Genomic DNA, 17,679 nt, shown 5'->3' on the forward strand with positions numbered 1-17,679 from the left:
TCTTTATTAAGACTTTAACTTTCTGTAACACAAAAGAATCAAACAAAAACACAGCACAGACTAAGAGAAGATATAAATCCACTCATTTTAGGCAAGTTTTGGAGTAAAGGGAAACAGCCAGGGCTCCTGAATCCAGCAGACTTGGGGTCAAATTCTATCTGACCTGGTGCAAATTAATTAAAATACCTCTAAAATCTCAATTTCAGTGTATATAAAATGAAGATACAAATACCATGCTTTCAGGACTTTGTGAGGATTAGAGAAAATGTATATAAAGCATCCAGTTAGAGATAATAGGAATTACTTATAGGCAACACTGAATTGGAGTTGTATTAAGCTTCTTAAAACTGGAAATATTGGGGGCCGGCCGAGTGGCGCGATGGTTAAGAACTCGCTTGGGATGCCAGAGGGCCCCGGTTCGGATCCCACATATGAGGGCCAGTGACACTGCCCTCCACAGCTAAGATGCTGAACAACAGCTCGACCTGGAGCTGGGCTGCCATGAGTCGCCGGCGACGGCGTTGGCTGCAGTTCCTGTGGCAGTGGATTGCCATGGGCTACCGTGTGTGGCCAGCAGCCAGCGTGAGCGGCCAGCAGCCGCAGTGAGCGGCCGTCCAGAAGCCAGCGACTGATCTGCCTCACCAGAGAAGAGCGCAATGATGGTGCCAACTTGGGCCAGTGAAGCGACATCCTCCACAACTAGACTGAAGAACAAAACGACAGCAACTTGTCTGTTCCCCTTCCCCCAATTCCCCAGCACTGTTCTCATTCCCCCAATTCCCCAATAAAAATCTTAAAAAAAAAAAAAAAGTGCAAGCTCTGAGCAACAGGGTCGCCAGTTCAATTCCCACATGGGCCAGTGAGCTGCACCCAAGCTGAGCTGCCAACAGGTGGCAAGATGGCTCAGCTGGTGAGAGCATGTGCTCCTAACAACAAGACTGCCTGTTCGATGGTGGGCTATGCCCACCTGCAACTAAGACTGAACTTGGCACCTTGAACTGAGCTGCCACCTGGATGACTCAGTGGATAGAGTGTGCGCTCTTAACAACAAAACTGCTGTTTCCACTCCTGCATGGGATGGTGGCTACGCCCACCCGCAATTAAAATTGTAACAGCACTTTAAGCTCAGAGGCCACGAGCTGCCGTGAGGCAGCCAGATGGTGACTGGCGCCCTCCACAACTAAGATTGAAGAACAACAACTTGGCTGATTCCTTCCCCCAATTCCCCAACACTCTTCCCCTCCCCCAATTCCCCAATGAAGAGAAAAAAACTGGAAATGTTTAGGGCTGCAACCAAATCAAAAGGAACACCAAAATTCTGTTTAAAACTTAAAACCTTGAAATAAACTGTATTGATCCTCATGGAATCATTTTTTTGCAAAGGATGAAGTGTTTTAGATGGTCACTTTGGATTGTAAGGTTGGTCATCATTCAAATAACGAAAGCAAAAAGGTGGAATTCGTGTAAAGATTATTAATGCCTGTAAACTGGAACTAGAATTCTTTTACTTATTTTTCTCCTAGTTTTGTTACTTTACAGCTTTGGTCTTCATGGACCATATTGTAAATGGTATCTTTTTACCTCTTTGTTCCCATCATTAACATTCTTATTGTCTCTGGTTTTTCTTGTTGTTGTTGTTTTAAGTTTTTTAAATTACTTTTTTAAAAAATCAAAGGTAATACATTTATCATTAGGCTTAGTTGAAAAAGGTTTTTTCCTAAAAAAAAGCAGTCTCCTCCCCATTCTGAGAGGCAACTAAATTCAAATCCTTTACTTGTTTCTTCTGGTATTTATCTTCAGATTTCTAAATAGTTGGTTTATTTAACTTTTTTTAAACTTCTTAAAAATATATTATCATTTGACTTCTTACTGTTTAAAATTTACTTCTCTCGGGCGGGCTGAGTTGCGTGTTGGTTAAGAGCTGGCTTGGGACGCCAGCTCTGAGCAGCAGGGCCCCGGTTGGGATCCCACATGGGCCAGTGACGCTGTGCCCTCTACAGCTAAGATGCTGAACAACAGCTCGACCTGGAGCTGAGCTGCCATGAGGCGACGGCGATGATGTAGGCTGCAGTGGGTCTGCAGTGGGCTGCCGTGAACTACCGTGAGTGGCTGGCAGCCAGTGTGAGTGGCTGGCAGCCGGCATGAGCGGCTGTCCAATGGCCGGCAACCGATCTGCCTCAGCTGGGAAGAGCTTGTTGATCACAATACCAACATGGGCCAGTGAAGTGGTGCCCTCCACAACTAGACTGAAGAACAAAAAGGACAGCAACTTGTCTGTACCCTTTCCCCGATTCCCCAACGCTGTTCTCTCCCCCAATTTCCCAATAAAGTCTTTACCAAAAAAAAAGTTACTTCTCTGACTTCTCTGCTGAGAACGCCATCTGTGTCCCATATTTTGGCTATAGTAAGATTATTAAATCAGTATTCAGTGTATACAGTATTATCATTCTGCAAATATTAACAGCTTAACAATGATTACTTCCTTGTTTAGGTTTTTATTTTCAAAGTAGGTAACTTATCTTTGTATCTGCTCCCTTTTCTATATACCTTTGATTAATTCACCATAGATTCTCCCACAAAAGTATATAACTCTTCATAGTTCAAACAGTCAGATAATCTGTCAGTTTATTTCTTCCTTGGACATTTTTTCCTGGAACCATTCATTTTGCTGCTGTATTCTAGACTGGTTGCTCTTAGGCTCGCTACATAGTTATCATGCAACATCTTGGGAATTTTTTTGCTTCTCTGGTGTGTTGGTTTCCCCATTTCCTGGATTCCTTGCTTTCTTCCTTTTGGATTTACTGCATCTATTGGAGCACACCTTCCAGTGGCTTTCTAAGAAAGAGTGCATGGAGGATGAATTTTATTGAGGCCTTGCATGTCTGAAATTATCTTTATTCTAGCCTCATACTTGATTGATAGTTTAGCTGGGTGGAAAGTTTTAGGTTGGAAACTTTCATCCTTCAGAATTTTGAATATTGTGCCATTGTGTTCTAACTTTCAGTGTTGCTGTTGAGAAATCTGATGTTCTTTATGTTATAAATTTATATAGTTATATAAAAAATTATAGTTATAAATTTTAATTTTTTGATCTCTGCTCCTTTTATGTAGTATCCCATTTCTGTTCTTGTTTCATGGATGCAATACTATCTCTGTGAATGTTTTTTTGTTCTTCACCTTACATAATTTTTGTTTCCTCCGAGTTTTTTAAATGTTTGTGTTGCGGGTTTTTTTTCTCAGCTGTCTGGATTACTTGATTGTCTGTTTATAGTTGAGTCAAGTCATTTATCAGATGGTGTTTTTTAGAGGATTGATCAATTTTCCCAAAAAAGAATTTTTCAGTCTTATTCTGGGTGGTTGACAGTGTTTTTGTTTTTATAGCTGAGTTGGGGGTGGGGATGCGTTAGTGGGATGGCAGTGGTTGGAGAGTTCATGGTTCAACCTGTTGACTTTCACTTGATCTTTCTTCTTTGGTATGGAGCCTTGTACTTTTCTTCAGCATGCCTTGTACTCCAGATTCCACTGGCTCTCTGGATCAGCTTTACAGATTAAGTCTTCTGTCTTCTGTCATTTTGAGGAAAAGTAGTTACCTAGGTACACAGGTAAAGCAAAGGATTAATTATTTATATAAAGATTTTCACCAATCTTCCGATTTTCAGAAGTGTGCTACCCTCTCTTTCAGAGAGTAACTGTTAGTTTCAACTTTCCGTGAGTCTTTAGATGGGTAGAGGAGTTTTCCTGCTTCTCGTGCTCTTCGCCTCACCACTACCACCACCCCCAGCCATTTTACGTTTCCGTATTCCCCTGTCTGCTAACCCATGTGTTTTATAAGTCTGAAAAATTGATCATTTTTACCTTCTCATTCCCCTGACCTCTGAAGTTAAATAACATTTTGGGGGTAAATTGCTTTGCTTTTATTTCAGTGGGATTTCAAGACGAATGTGTTCATTCTGCCTTATTTAACCAGAAACCATGTTTCTGTTCACATTGCTGTTAGAGGAAATCTGGCCCAGATATGCTTTAAACTCTGAACCATTTCATAGGTCACTGATCACCGATGGTTTGGCTGTTTGAGGGTTAATTACTCATCTGTGGTACTGGAATGTCACCTGGTATCAAACGTGGCAGAGGAGGGTTCATGGACAGATGGACACAGTGGTTAACATCTCTAAATACAGAGACAGTTTTATGTGAAGAGTTCGAGTTCCTAATTCACAGAATTAAGATGGGGAAATTGTCAGTGTTTCTCTTGTTTTGTTTTTACAAAGCCTTGAATTTAAAGCACTTTCGTTTGGCTTACATTCAGTGTCTTAGAGAATGCTTATTGCATCCTAGTTGTGTAAATAACTAGAGAGAAGAGGGTGCGTGAAATAAACTCTGAGTGTTGAGTATGTATCATCCATCATAGGGGCCATATAATGGAGACTGAAGTATAGCGATAGAATGTTCTGGAGTCAAAAAAAGCATAAACCGCTCATAAAATAAATTGTCAAGCGTGGCCTATAGTGTTGGGACTTAGAGCACAATAAGTAACATTTGTTTTCCCTTTTTTACTTCGGAACTAATTGAGAAACAGATATAGACCTATAAAATTTCAGCTTTATTACTAATAAAAATGGTGTTGGAATGCAAGACATAGATATATAGCCTCAACAAACTTTCTAATATTTAACCCCTGAGTTAGACAAACTTACCTCACCACTGGCTGGTCACTGACAGAGCAGGTCTGCCTACACATGGTCACAATCCGCCCCTGTGTTTACCCTGCAGTAGAGGGCCGACTAGAATACAGCCTCTCCAGAGAAAGGAAGAACCACATGAGATTACGCACTTGGAGGTATTGAGCTGATAAGGTTCTCCCCAGTACAGTAGTCAGTGTAAGGCATTCCTGCCTTGTCTGAGGAGTGAAGCGGAGTGGAGAGAAACTGAAAGTAATTCTTCTTATGCTTTTCCCTCCTGGAGATTTCAGTGGAAATGTGGGGAACAAATGTTTCCCCGTGACATACAATATATAATAGGCATACTATTATGTGGTAATAATTTATATTCATAAGAATATTATGAAGTAATGGTGGTTACTGCCCATTATTATGTGCCACACTGAATTGCATACCACTCATTTTGTACCATGGTTGGTAAACACCTTTTAATCTGAAAATCTCTTGACATTTTTTGGCTCTGGGAAATTTTCTTTCATTATTTCTTCTTCTGGTTTCTCTGTATTTTCATTCCATTAGATAGAATGGATATATCCAAAGAAGAGGAAATTTAAGGGACTTGGAAAGGTACTGTTAACTATTAATAGAAGTAATATTTGCTTTACCAGCTAATTTTAGACTAATTCTGTTGTATATATTGTCTAAGCTGTAACCAGTCAACTCGTAAATGCCTTATATATTCAAACAGCAGTTTATACTCACTTCTCTGGAAGCAGTTGCTCCCCCTACCAGAAAGCAACCCCGTTTTCCTGAACAATGGTAGCCACACTATGGGTACTGCAGGGAATTTTCTAATCTATTTTCCTTCCACTTCCTTTTTCCTTCTTATAGTGATCATGCACACTCTCTAGTTTTCTCATGTTTCTTTCTTTATTATGTACTGTTCATTTAACTTCACCCCAGGACAATCTTCTAAACACAAAAATACAGAGAGAGAGAGAGAGAGAGAGAGAGAGAGAGAGAGAGAGAGAGGAGAGGGGAGAGGAGAGAGGAGGGGAGGAGGAGGGGGAGGGAGAGGGAGAGGGAGAGGGAGAGGGAGAGGCGCCCTTATTAACCTTATTCTTGTTCATGTCTTGATTCTGTTGATCAACTACAAGAAATTTTCAACCTCCTGCCAGCCTCCTCCCCCTTTTTTGGTGATTGTTTTACTTCTTTTGTTTGGTTGGGTGGCTTGTGGAACTAACTCACTATTTGTAAGAGTCCTTTTTCTCTTATATTTAAGAAATGCTATTTTTATTCAACAGCTTTTAGTCCCCACCCTTTATTTCTGTATTTGCTGTGCAGGGAGTATGCACATAATGATTGAAGTGACCACTGCCTTTAAAGAAGTTGTCTTTTTGGTCTGGTAGAGGAAATAATGTAATCCAAGGTGAAGAGAGTACAAATGAAACAGTATAGGCGCTCCAAAGCCACAGAATACCTGAATCTGTAATGGTATTCATGTGTAGTTTTTGAATGAAAAGAGAAACGGTAGCATTGGGAAACTTACCGTGCCAGTACAAGTCTTTGCTCTGGTTTTGATTTACATATTATTGAAAGACCTCCTGTCAATTCTCACTATTAACTTTTCTAAACTATTTCTCAACTTTTCTTGCTCCTTCCCTGCCTCAGAAGCTGGGGCACTGCGGCTTTTGTAAGAATAGAATAAGAACACAGAACAGATATAGGAGGTAGAGGAACAAGCAGTGAATAAGGTTAAGTAGGTGTGTAAAAAGATAGTCGTGTAAAATTTGCATAAATAGCCTTGTTCTTGAACTTTGGAAAACTTGTGTATAACTTAGAAAATCAGTGTATTGGCTTAACTCAGCGCTTTTTGTTTGTTTTGTTTTGTTTTTTTAGCTGAGCCATCCTGCTACCTGTTGGCAGCTCAACGGCTGCTCAGCTCAGGCTGGACTCGAACCGCTGTTGCTCAGAGCTCAAACTCTTGAGCGAGCTCTTAACCAACTGAGCTACTCGGCCGGCCCCCTAGCGCTTTTTAAAACCTACCTTCTTCTAAAATGTCTTCTGGTTGTGTCAGATACCCGACTTTATTATTTGTTAGTCTGTGGACTAATGACAGATCACTGACTGTCACTATGTGAATTTACCAATAATTCTAGGTAGGAGAGTAATTTTTAGTGATCTACTCATACATAGTTTATGGGGTCCGCAACATCTGTCATTGAGTCTGATGCAGATTGGATTGACTTTTTAAAAGCATACTTTTGAATTATTCATAATCATAACAAAAACAGTATGCAAGATAAGGAAGAAAATTTTATTTTCAGGAATGTTTTAAATGAATGATACTTACAAAATAATCTGTCATTAGTTCATCAATAGCTATAATTGCTCTGATTTAATAACTTTATTGTGTACTACATGATACAAGTTAAACACAATAAAATTTTTACAAATATAGTCTGTATAAAGCACTGTGAACACTGCCTGGTCCATATTAAGTGTTATGTAAGGTTATAAGTGTTAGCTAACATTTATTTTTGGTTTTGTTGTTATATAGTGGTACATTGTTATTAAACAACCACAGTTCATATCTTTGAGATATAGTTATTTGCTTTATAATCAGTTATTTTTGCCTTAATGTCCATAAGTACTATCTGTACTGGGGAACTGATTTTACTAAAATTATATAAATGTACATATTTCTTCCTATTACTGTGTTATCAACTTACTACCTTTAAGAGTGTCGTGCTGCATCTGCGAATGCCAGGACATTTCACACAGTATGAACATGGGATCGCATTTTTTTTTTACATTGATACTTAGGCAGCCTTTAAATAACTCATCTGTTGGTGATTGGTATCTATTTCATTGCTTGTCCTAAATCTTGACATGTAATTTCAACACATACTTTGTGACACTTTAGTTTTTTTTCTCCCTTTAAAATTAAAAATTAATACCTGTACATGCTTAAAACCTTAAAATTCTTTATTTTTAAATCTTAAAATGCTTTATATTTAAAATAAAGGGAACAATACAAGAGGACCAAAGAGAAATTTTAGATTCTCTTCACTATCTTTGAACCCCTACTTTACATTCCACTCCCAGAAGTGGAGAACTATTACCAGTTTCTTGTGTATCTTTTCAAAAATATTCTGTGCATTTATTAGAGTATGTAAAAATATATACTCTTTACCCTTTTAAAACATAGCTTAGTGCACTGTATACACTATTTTGTACTTTAGCTTTTTTCATTGAATGTTTGTGAAGATCGGATTCATTCTGTATCAGAATTACATACATTACTGTCATTCATTCTCAGGGCTTCAGCCTATGCTGTGTATGTACAAACCATCATTTATTTCTCTAACCTACTACTTGTTTTATATTTTTTTACTTCTTACAATGTCAGTCTAATACTCTCATTTGTATATTTCTGTGTCTGTGTAAGTTTATCTATCGGATAAATTCCCAGAACTAGGAACTAAATACTAAATACCAGTTTATAATTTCCTCCTCACAGTGTTTGTGAAGGCTCCTTCCGCCTTTCATTCAGAAATAGTATTACACGTTGTAGATCTTAGTCTATATGATGAGTGAAACATTATCTCGTTATAGTATTTGCATTTATTTTAATCAGCGTTAGATTTTTTAGCTTGTACCTGCCAATACAGCATTTTCCCCTTGCATTTTCTTCTAGTAGTTTTGTGTTTTATTTTTTACTATAAAATGTTGTTGAGTATATCATTTATTGGTATTTGGAATGAGGTAGGAATCAAATTTAATTTTTCTAAAGCTATCTAGTCTGTCAGTCTGTCATTCTAGCACCCCCAATTTTTTTTAATAACCTATTTTATCAATGATTTGAAATGTCATTCACATTTTACATTTTACACTTGAGGTTATTTCTAGAGTCTTATTATTGCTCCATAGCTTCTCCTTGTGCTACCAAACTATCATGTTGATAAATATATATTGTCCTTTTTTATAATTACTAGTTATATTTTAGCATATATTTGTGATTCTTTATTTTTAAAATAAATTTTTGTTATTTCTTTTACTGTTCTATTAAACATTAAAATCATTTTTTCTTGCACTGTGCCCTTAGTGTCTGAAACCAATTTTTAGATGTCTACTAGTGAGCGTCTCTTTGGTCACAGCATTATAATTTAGGCGTATTCTGTGGTCAGTATAGCACTGTCTTAACTGTATATTTTCTCCTCAGTTTGAAGAAATTTTCTTTTCTTTTCTAGCCTTTAATCTAGACAACGAGCAACCAGATTATGATATGGATTCAGAAGATGAGACCTTATTAAATAGACTTAACAGAAAGATGGAAATTAAGCCTTTGCAATTTGAAATTATGATTGACAGACTTGAAAAAGCCAGTTCTAATCAGGTACTGTACATTGTAAAAATGTGTCTTGTCTTACAATTAATCCAATTAGCAGCCTTATTTTACATTTTCTTTAGACGTAAGTATATTGTATTTTACTGTCTTTTGAACTTCTTTTCCTGATGTCCTAGGATGTCTGTTTACAGTATTCCTTGAACTGAATGCTTAAGCATAATTTCTTTGAATAGTAGTATGAAAAGAACTGTTCTGACTTTTTTCTTGTTTGGATATAGAAATAATACTAGTTACAATATTATAATATCTTCTTGATCCTTTTCATAGGGCTATCTTTTTGGTGCTTCAGTAACTAAATTTGCTTGGTTGGGTCTCTAAGGCAGACATCTCATACCAAATCTTGCTCAGTTGCTCAGATTTATATTATTTAAAGTTTCTAAGCGAAGGAAGAATTATTCACAAAATAATAAAGGGTTTTCTTTAATTATATAAGGTATAGAGAATTTAAAATGGTTTTTGGTCTTCCTGGAAAGCAACTAGGCAACATATGTGTATGTCAGGAACCTTAAAATGTTTATACCTTTTGATTTAGTAATCCTACCTCTAGAAATCATTCTCAAGAAAAATAATTGGTGAAAATGGCAAAGATTTTTAAATAGATGTCCAGAATAACTTACAAGTTGTCTGTGGTGGAATTATCATACAGCCATTCAAAATCATTATTTTGAATGATGCCTAATACCACAGGAGATTCCTCATTTTATTATGTTAGATTTCAAAAATAGGATATAGAATTGTTTAAGTGGAAACTGAGGTTTGTTTAAAGCATTTACATTTTTATTTGTGCATAGAATAAAACAACAGGAAAATCCAACAAAATGCCAACAACGGTTATATTTAAGCGATGGAATTATTGGTGATTTTTATGTTCTTTATTTTTGTGTTTTACAAATTTACTCTACTGAGCATGTGTTGATATTGTAATTAGATTTAAAAACTAAACTTTAAAAAAATAATTGTTGGTGTACCTGTGTGGTATATTAATATGCTAATTGTTATTATTAATGTAGTAAGTTACAAATACAAACTTTTTACAATATATTTTTATTACTAAAACTTTTCAGTGGTTAGCCCATACAAATTCATTATTTTCCCTCAACTCCCAACCTAACTATTTTGAATCCTGAGGCATTAACAGCTATTCAGAACATTTCCAGAAACTTTTCATTATAAAGTGACTACTGCACACTTAGCTACCAGTCTTCCCCCCCCCCCATTTTGATGGAAAGTAATATCTAGTGTACTATCCAAAGAAGTACATTGAAAACTGAATTTTGTAAAATTCAACTTTAATTGGCTTTTTCAGAGAATGTCTTGTTTTTTTAATTGGAAATTTGTTTTAATTATTAAATTGATATTCATTATAATTAGTGCTCACAGTTTTTCTATGATTTTGATCTCTGGTATCAGATACAGCTTCAGTTTTTCTTTATATAGAAATTTTCCTAGCAATGCTAACTAAGCTCAATCAATCATTTGCTATTTCAACTGATTTCTATGATTGCTCAGAAATTCCTCATGGTGGCTGAAATTACATCATCAGAAGTCTTCACCTCTCTGTAATTTGCCTTCTTTCATTCAAACAGTAATATTTATGTAGTGAACAGGAGAGGTGACAGAGTTCTGCCCTTGTGGAGCTTATTGTCTAAGTGGGGACAAGATAAACAAAAAGCATATAAATAATAACAATTAACTATCCACATTGAATAAGCATTATCCTATTTTAGTTATGTTTGCTCAGTGACAAACTTCAAAGCCCTAAAACAACTGGCTAGGCTCAGAGCATGATAGCATCTGCTTTCAGCGTTGGGGATGAAGATGGAGGTTTTTGTCATAGGAACAAGATAATGGTCCTGTATTAGAACCCAGGATTAAAGATACTGAAAGGCTGTCCTCCTTCCAAGTCCCTGATCTGTAGATTCATGCATTTCTTTATTTTTTTTTCTTATTGGGGGGCTAGCATACCATATTCAAGGACAAGGAATAAAGGTTGTGGTTACATCAATACTTATTAGATTGGTAAAGAAAGATGTAGAAGATAGACTGAGGCAGAGCTTCTGCCCCCATCATTCTGTGGAGATTAGATCAATAATGTCAGTATTGAAAACTCCTGTTCATAAATGATGTGATTATTTTCAATCCCCATCCTTTTTGTTTTATTTGAGCTCTCCTTATTTCTTGACTGTCATCACCTTTGGTCTTTAGAATACAATTCATCCCCTTCTGGTTTTTCTTATTATTTTCCATGACTGTTCCTTCCTGATTTCTTTTATCTGCTCCTTTCATTCAACTCCTGCAAATAGCAGGGTCTCTTGAAATTCTGTTCTTGGTATTCTTATCCTATGTATTTTGGGGTAGTATCACCTCAGCAAGCATTTCTGTGGGTGATCTTTAGCCTTGACCTCTTTTGTCAAGTTCTAGGATTTTTTTCTCTCCTCATGCTTCCTGTTGGCATCTCCACAGACGTTTCAAGTTTAACCTTTCCTAAACTTATTCTCAACTCCAGATGATCCTATAATGTATTATTTTTCTGCAAGAGACTCAAAACTCAGAATCATGTGTCTTTTACCCCTTTCCTTTAGTCCCCAGGTTTTTAATTCTAACTCTTCCTTGTGTACTATATATTCCTTGAATATTTCATTTTCAGTTATCTCTTCTGTCATTTCTTCAATCGTCTCTTTGCCCAAAAATGTTCCAAGCGTCCTTATATTTTACTATTTCTTAATAAACTACCACCCTATGTCTCTCCTTTTTTTGTCAAAATTACATTTTCAAAAGATTAGCCACTACAATCCATTTAGTTTACTGAAATTGTACTCAGGTCACCAGTGACCTCCTAATTGTCATCCAAAAGCCTCTTTTCAGCCTCTAGTATACTTCATATCCCTGCAATATTTACTGGATGCTATTGACCTCCGTATTTCATGATTCTTGCACCTTCTTCATCTCTTCTTCCATTTCTCCTCTACATCTTGTTGCTATTTTCTTCAGTATCTGTCCTCTGAATTCTTTCCTCTTAAGCTACCAACACAGGCACTCCCAGATGGCGTTTTTGTGACTCTGTCCTATGTCTTACTGCACTAATACTCAGTTCCCAAGTTCTTACATTGTTCTCTTACTGTTTGTGTTTCTTACTTGATCTTTTTTGTACATTGTTAAGTTTCTTTAGGTAGTGGATTTATCTTAATTTTTTTTTCCTTCCTCATAACCTTAACACAATGATGGCGTGATAGTAATTGAGTATTAGCTACTTATTGCTTAATTGACTATTTCGCATTTAAAAAACATCAATTTTTACATGTAATTGATTCATTTGTATATTTTAAAATGTATTTATTTAAATTGCTAGATCATGAGTTTTGTATGTAAACAAATTAAATGATCCTTCTCCTGATAGAGTTAGTAGCAGTCTAAAAGAAAAAGCCATATGGTAGTATAATTTTTATCCTACCATCCCCAAAACCCTAAAGTAAGTAAATCAAGCAACTCAGAGATGTCTTCAGAAGAGTAAATTTACAACAGACACTTTGCCAGTTAAATGTTGATTTCTGCTACTGTCTAATAGACAAAGAGCTCAGTGACAGAACTTTCTTCTTAGGGTATAAAAGTAATAGAATTCTGATTTCGTGTGTTTTTAATCATGTGACATAATTTAGGACTACTTTATTAGCAAATAGTTCTTGCCCACTCAAATTGATGCTGTCACCATGACAGTAGTGATGCCGTGATACTAGTTGCCTTAGAATGGCTACAGATAATTTTGACAGAATGATTAAAACCAAGATTATTTCATAAAATAAAAATTTGCTGTATAACAACATAAAAACAGCAGTCGACCTGGAAAATACAGTTAACACTGGAAAGAAATGTCAGGATGTTTAACTGTAAGTTGTGTACTGATTTCTTATTAGCTAAGATACAAAGAGGGTACTTAACAGGGAGAAGGGCAATTCTAACAGGAGCAAGAAGCACCAGAGAAGGAAACCTGAGGCAGTGTTTTAATCCCCTAACACCTCTTGTGGGAGGGTAGGAAGCAGTGTTATTTTGATAGTATTGTTATATTAAGAAACTCGTTGTAGCTCTACTGGTTAATGGAAAGAGAGCTATCCTCCTTCCCACTCTAAGGTTAAATTAAATTCTTGATTTTAATTGAAGGTTACAAAATTGTATCAGAAGCAGAACGGCCAAACAGCTAAAGCATGTGTAGCATGTCACAGCATTGTTCCCCAGAGCACATGAGAGCGCCAGTGATGCTATGACACTGTCAGCATGAGGTGGAATTTCATTAGATTCTTCAGAAAGCTCGACTCTTACTGTACCACTGTCCTCGTAGTCTTTGGGAGTGTATATCACCATTCCAGAGAACTTCAACTGACCATAGGAAAGTGTCCACTTAAAGTTGATGTTTGGAAATATTGATTTTTTTGGTTTGATCTCATGTTCCAGGATGGTTAAAGACCAAGTTACTCAGCCTCTCAGATGCAGTTAAGCTGACTCCACTGAGACAGTGAATAAACAGAAGAATGGCCACTTTAATTTTAATGCACTAAATCTAATTGTTACGTGGACTAGAGAATACTTGAGTTGACATTGTCAGTGTATTCTCTTCCTGTGGTTAAACTATCTTGGCAGCCAAATTATATAAGAAACCAACTGATTGTTCTAGTAATCCATCATAGGATTGGAAGTCCAAATGATCATTGCATTTATTCCATGAAGTTATACGAGTACAAGTCAGATCATATCAGAAATTTATTTGGTGGGTCAGGCCTTCTTCAGATGACTTCATATCACCTATAGATCAATTGATATGTTGATCTTATAATTTGAGTAAGGAAAATTTTCTCTTCATTTCCAAGTTGTAGGGTAACATTTCTTAGGAAATATCTCAGTCTGTTTTGAAATTAATCTTCATCTCTAAAATGATAAAAGTGAAGATTGAGATAACATCACTCCAGTGGGGTTTTCCAGCCCTAAAACTCCATGATCTTTTTCCAAAGTTCACTGTAAGTGGGTAACCCCTAATCCATCCTGCTAAAGTTCATTGGCCTTTCTGATCTTCATAAGGAGCAAGGAAACAGATGTGACGAGGCTGATTTTTACAAACCTTGATTTGAGGTGTGTCAGCATTATACTTGGACGCGTTGATAAAGGAGTAGATCCCTGAGATACCAATGTCAGAGCTCCTAGAGCAGCGGTTCTCAACCTGTGGGTTGTGACCCCCTTGGGGGCTGAACGACCCTTTCACAGGGGTCGCCTAAGACCATCGGAAAACAAAGATATTTACATTACAATTCATAATAGTAACAAAATTACAGTTATAGAGTAGCAACAAAAATAATTTTATGGATGGGGGACACCACAACATGAACTGTATTAAGGGGTCGCGGCATTAGGAAGGTTGACAACCGCTCTCCTAGAGGAACCACACCAGGGCCACTGTCCCAGATGTAACAATGTCATTAGTAGAATGAGTGTTGAGAACAAGGATTCTGTAGTACATAGCCAGCTTGGATAGAGGAATTGCTTTTAGTTGGTACAAGAAATTCAAAATTGCATAGTGTTAATACTTCTGGAAGTATGCTAAGCTTGTCGTTTTACAATGTCAAAAGGCATTTTATATTTAGTTGCAATATATTAGAGCATATTCATCTTTTATTTTGGAGGAAGTTTAAAAAGAAACATATCTTCTAGTTTCTGTTGATTAAAAAAAAAACAAACTAGGAGGAGACTGTTGAAAACTAGTAGATCCTCAAATGTGTAGAATCACAGAATATCAGAATTTTGAGGGACCCCGCATATCGTGTAGTCCAAAAGTTACTTGAGGCATAAATCTATTGTAGTCTTCCCAACTGTCATTCATCTAGGCTTCTTAAATATTTTAAGTGTTGATACTACCTTGCAGGGTAAAATAAAAAATTTTAGATAAATCTCTTTATTAATAAATCCTTTGTTAGACTGAATTGAATCGTTTGCTGGCATCATGATATCTGATCATACTTGTTAGACTGATCACATTTTTCTCTATAGGTATAGTTTACCGTTGATTTCTCTTTTTCAAACATTGTAGTCGATGACATGTTATATTTCTCATTTAGCTTGTAACACTTCAAGAAGCAAAACTGCTGCTAAACGAAGATGATTACCTTATTAAAGCCGTATATGACTACTGGGTGAGAAAACGTAAAAACTGCAGGGGGCCATCCCTCATTCCTCAGATAAAACAAGAGAAAAGAGATGGCTCTACTAACAATGACCCTTATGTTGCCTTTCGGAGGAGAACAGAGAAAATGCAAACTCGAAAGGTAATGTGCAAATTAGATTTAATTGAATGTACTTTAATAGTATTTATGATCAGTATTTTTTTTCTGCTGTTAAGTTGACTAATTTTGAATACTTTGAATGTAAAGGAGAGCTAATGACATTATTAGAAAGTAGCTTCTACTGGCCAGTTGTGTACAGTAGTTATCTAATCCCTTGCCCTTTTTAAATCTGTTGATCATATCATTCTAGACTCATAGTTGAAGCATTATGAGGAATGATATGTCTTTATATACCTCGGAAATTTTGATTTCTTCAGTAAACTATACATTCTATACATGTCCTCTGTTTGGGAAGCTTAAGAGCTTACAGCTCCTTTGAAATCATATTCTAATCCTTGCAAGTAAAAGTGGACTCTACTGCCTCTAGCTTACTACAGGGTCGTGGGAAATAGGGAAAGGTTCCTTTTCAAGCCTGTCCTGCCAGCAGTCAAAAGTAACACAGTGGAATCTTTTTCTCCTTTTCTAAGTTGTCAGTTGTGTCAGATTTCAAATTGATGGATTTGTTCCCATCTGGCTTTCAGAAGCAGTGTGAGCCAGAATTTTAAGTAAGAGAAACAGGGTCTCATGCTTTGGAATGATATGGTATAGAGGAAAGCATTATTTCAGAGGAGTAGTCACTGCTTTCCATTTCTCATAATTAACAGTAAACACCATACATGGTAATACATTCTCTAACATTGCGAAATGTTAGGAACATAAGTGTAAAAACCGTGAGGAATTATATTTGGAGGCAAAGCATTTTCTGTGGATTCCTGTTTCTCCTAACATTGAATGCTTGTCCTTGTCAGCTGTTAATGTAACAGCTGGGAAGCTTAACAGCTGCCAGGGATAGTATATTTTAGGAGAAACTCTCCTACTGGTTAACAACGAGTTTATATAACTCCTTCTTGGTTTCCCAAATGTAAATGACATTCCCTAACTGGGGCTAAGTTTTCAGTTTGGCATTTTAGTTCTTAGCTGCGGAAATCTAAGATGTTTTGTGAAGATTTAGTGCCTTACTTAGAACAGACAAAAATGAGATAAGTTTGTAAATACATTAAAACTTTATAAATACGGACTATTTGGACGTGAGGAGGAAGAAAAGGTTTATCTGAACCATTAAAAATCTGAACTACTGCTTGCTTTTTAAAAGAATTGTAATTGAATCAGATATATTGAAAACAGACATTCAGCAATGTCTTTTGAAGGAAAAGTACTATTGGTCGACTTTTAGTAAACTGAAAATCTGTATGTTTTAACATGTAAACAATATTCTAAATGTTTAAATGTAAATCACTATTGTCTAACAAGTGCACATTGAGAATTGCTAATAATGGGTTCCTGAATTTAGGCGCTTCACCACTGTGTAATAACTGCTCCAGCTTTATTTATTTATTTATTTTTTAATTGGGGAACAGTGTGTTTTTCCAGGCCCGTCAGCTCCAAGTCAAGTAGTAGTTGTTTCTTTCTAGTTGTGGAGGGCGCATCTCAGTGGCCCGTGTGGGGATTGAACTGGAAACCTTGGTGTTATGAGCACTGCGCTCTAACCAACTCTAACCGGCTGCCCTACTCCAGCTTTGTCTTTTTTAAAAGATTTTATTGGGGAATCGGGGGAAGGGGAACAGACAAGTTGCTGTCGTTTTGTTCTTCAGTCTAATTGTGGAGGACGTCACTTCACTGGCCCATGTTGGTATTATCATTGCGTTCTTCCCAGGTGAGGCAGTTGCGTCACCGGCCATTGGTCGGCCACTCATGGCGGCTCTTGGCAGCTCACACCGGCTGCCGGCCGCTCACGCTGGCTGCCAGCCACTCACGGTAGCTTATGGCAGCCCACTGCAGCAGGGGCTGCAGCCTACACCATCGCCGGTGACTCACAGCAGCCCAGCTCCAGGTCGAGCTGTTGTTCACTATCTTAGCTGTAGAGGGCAGTGTCACTGGCCCTAATGTGGGATCTGAACTGAGGCCCTGCTGCTCGGAGCTGGCGCCCCAAGCCAGCTCTTAACCAACGTGCCACTCGGCCGGCCCATCCAGCTTTTTCTTGATAATCCATTTCCTATCTTCTGTCTTATCTGTTAATTTCATCTTCCCCTGTGAAGTGGAATATTTCTTTTTTTCCAGTAGCCTTTTTTTTTTTTTTTAAACCACTGGATTGTGTATTATTATTTTTTTAAGATTTTTATTGGGGAATTGGGAAAGGGGAACAGACAAGTGCTATCCTGTTGTTCTTCAGTCTAGTTGTGGGGGATGTTGCTTCACTGGCCCAAGTTGGCACCATCATTGCGCTCTTCCCGGGCGAGGCAGATCAGTC

General features: G+C 37.1%; 1 protein-coding gene across 4 annotated transcripts in view; it reads left to right on the top strand.

The window, feature by feature from the left end:
- EPC2 (enhancer of polycomb 2) overlaps positions 1-17,679 on the top strand; it is a 113,175-nt gene that overhangs the window by 63,031 nt on the left and 32,465 nt on the right. For all 4 annotated transcript variants that reach the window (XM_019646552.1, XM_019646553.1, XM_019646555.1 and 1 more), the window contains 2 exons: positions 8,912-9,057; positions 15,168-15,374. In XM_019646552.1, the coding sequence (XP_019502097.1) occupies positions 8,912-9,057; positions 15,168-15,374 (353 nt within the window). The remainder of the gene's footprint in view (positions 1-8,911; positions 9,058-15,167; positions 15,375-17,679) is intronic.

This window comes from Hipposideros armiger, unplaced genomic scaffold (genome assembly GCF_001890085.2).
Source record: "Hipposideros armiger isolate ML-2016 unplaced genomic scaffold, ASM189008v1 scaffold_104, whole genome shotgun sequence".
Lineage (NCBI taxonomy): Eukaryota > Metazoa > Chordata > Mammalia > Chiroptera > Hipposideridae > Hipposideros > Hipposideros armiger.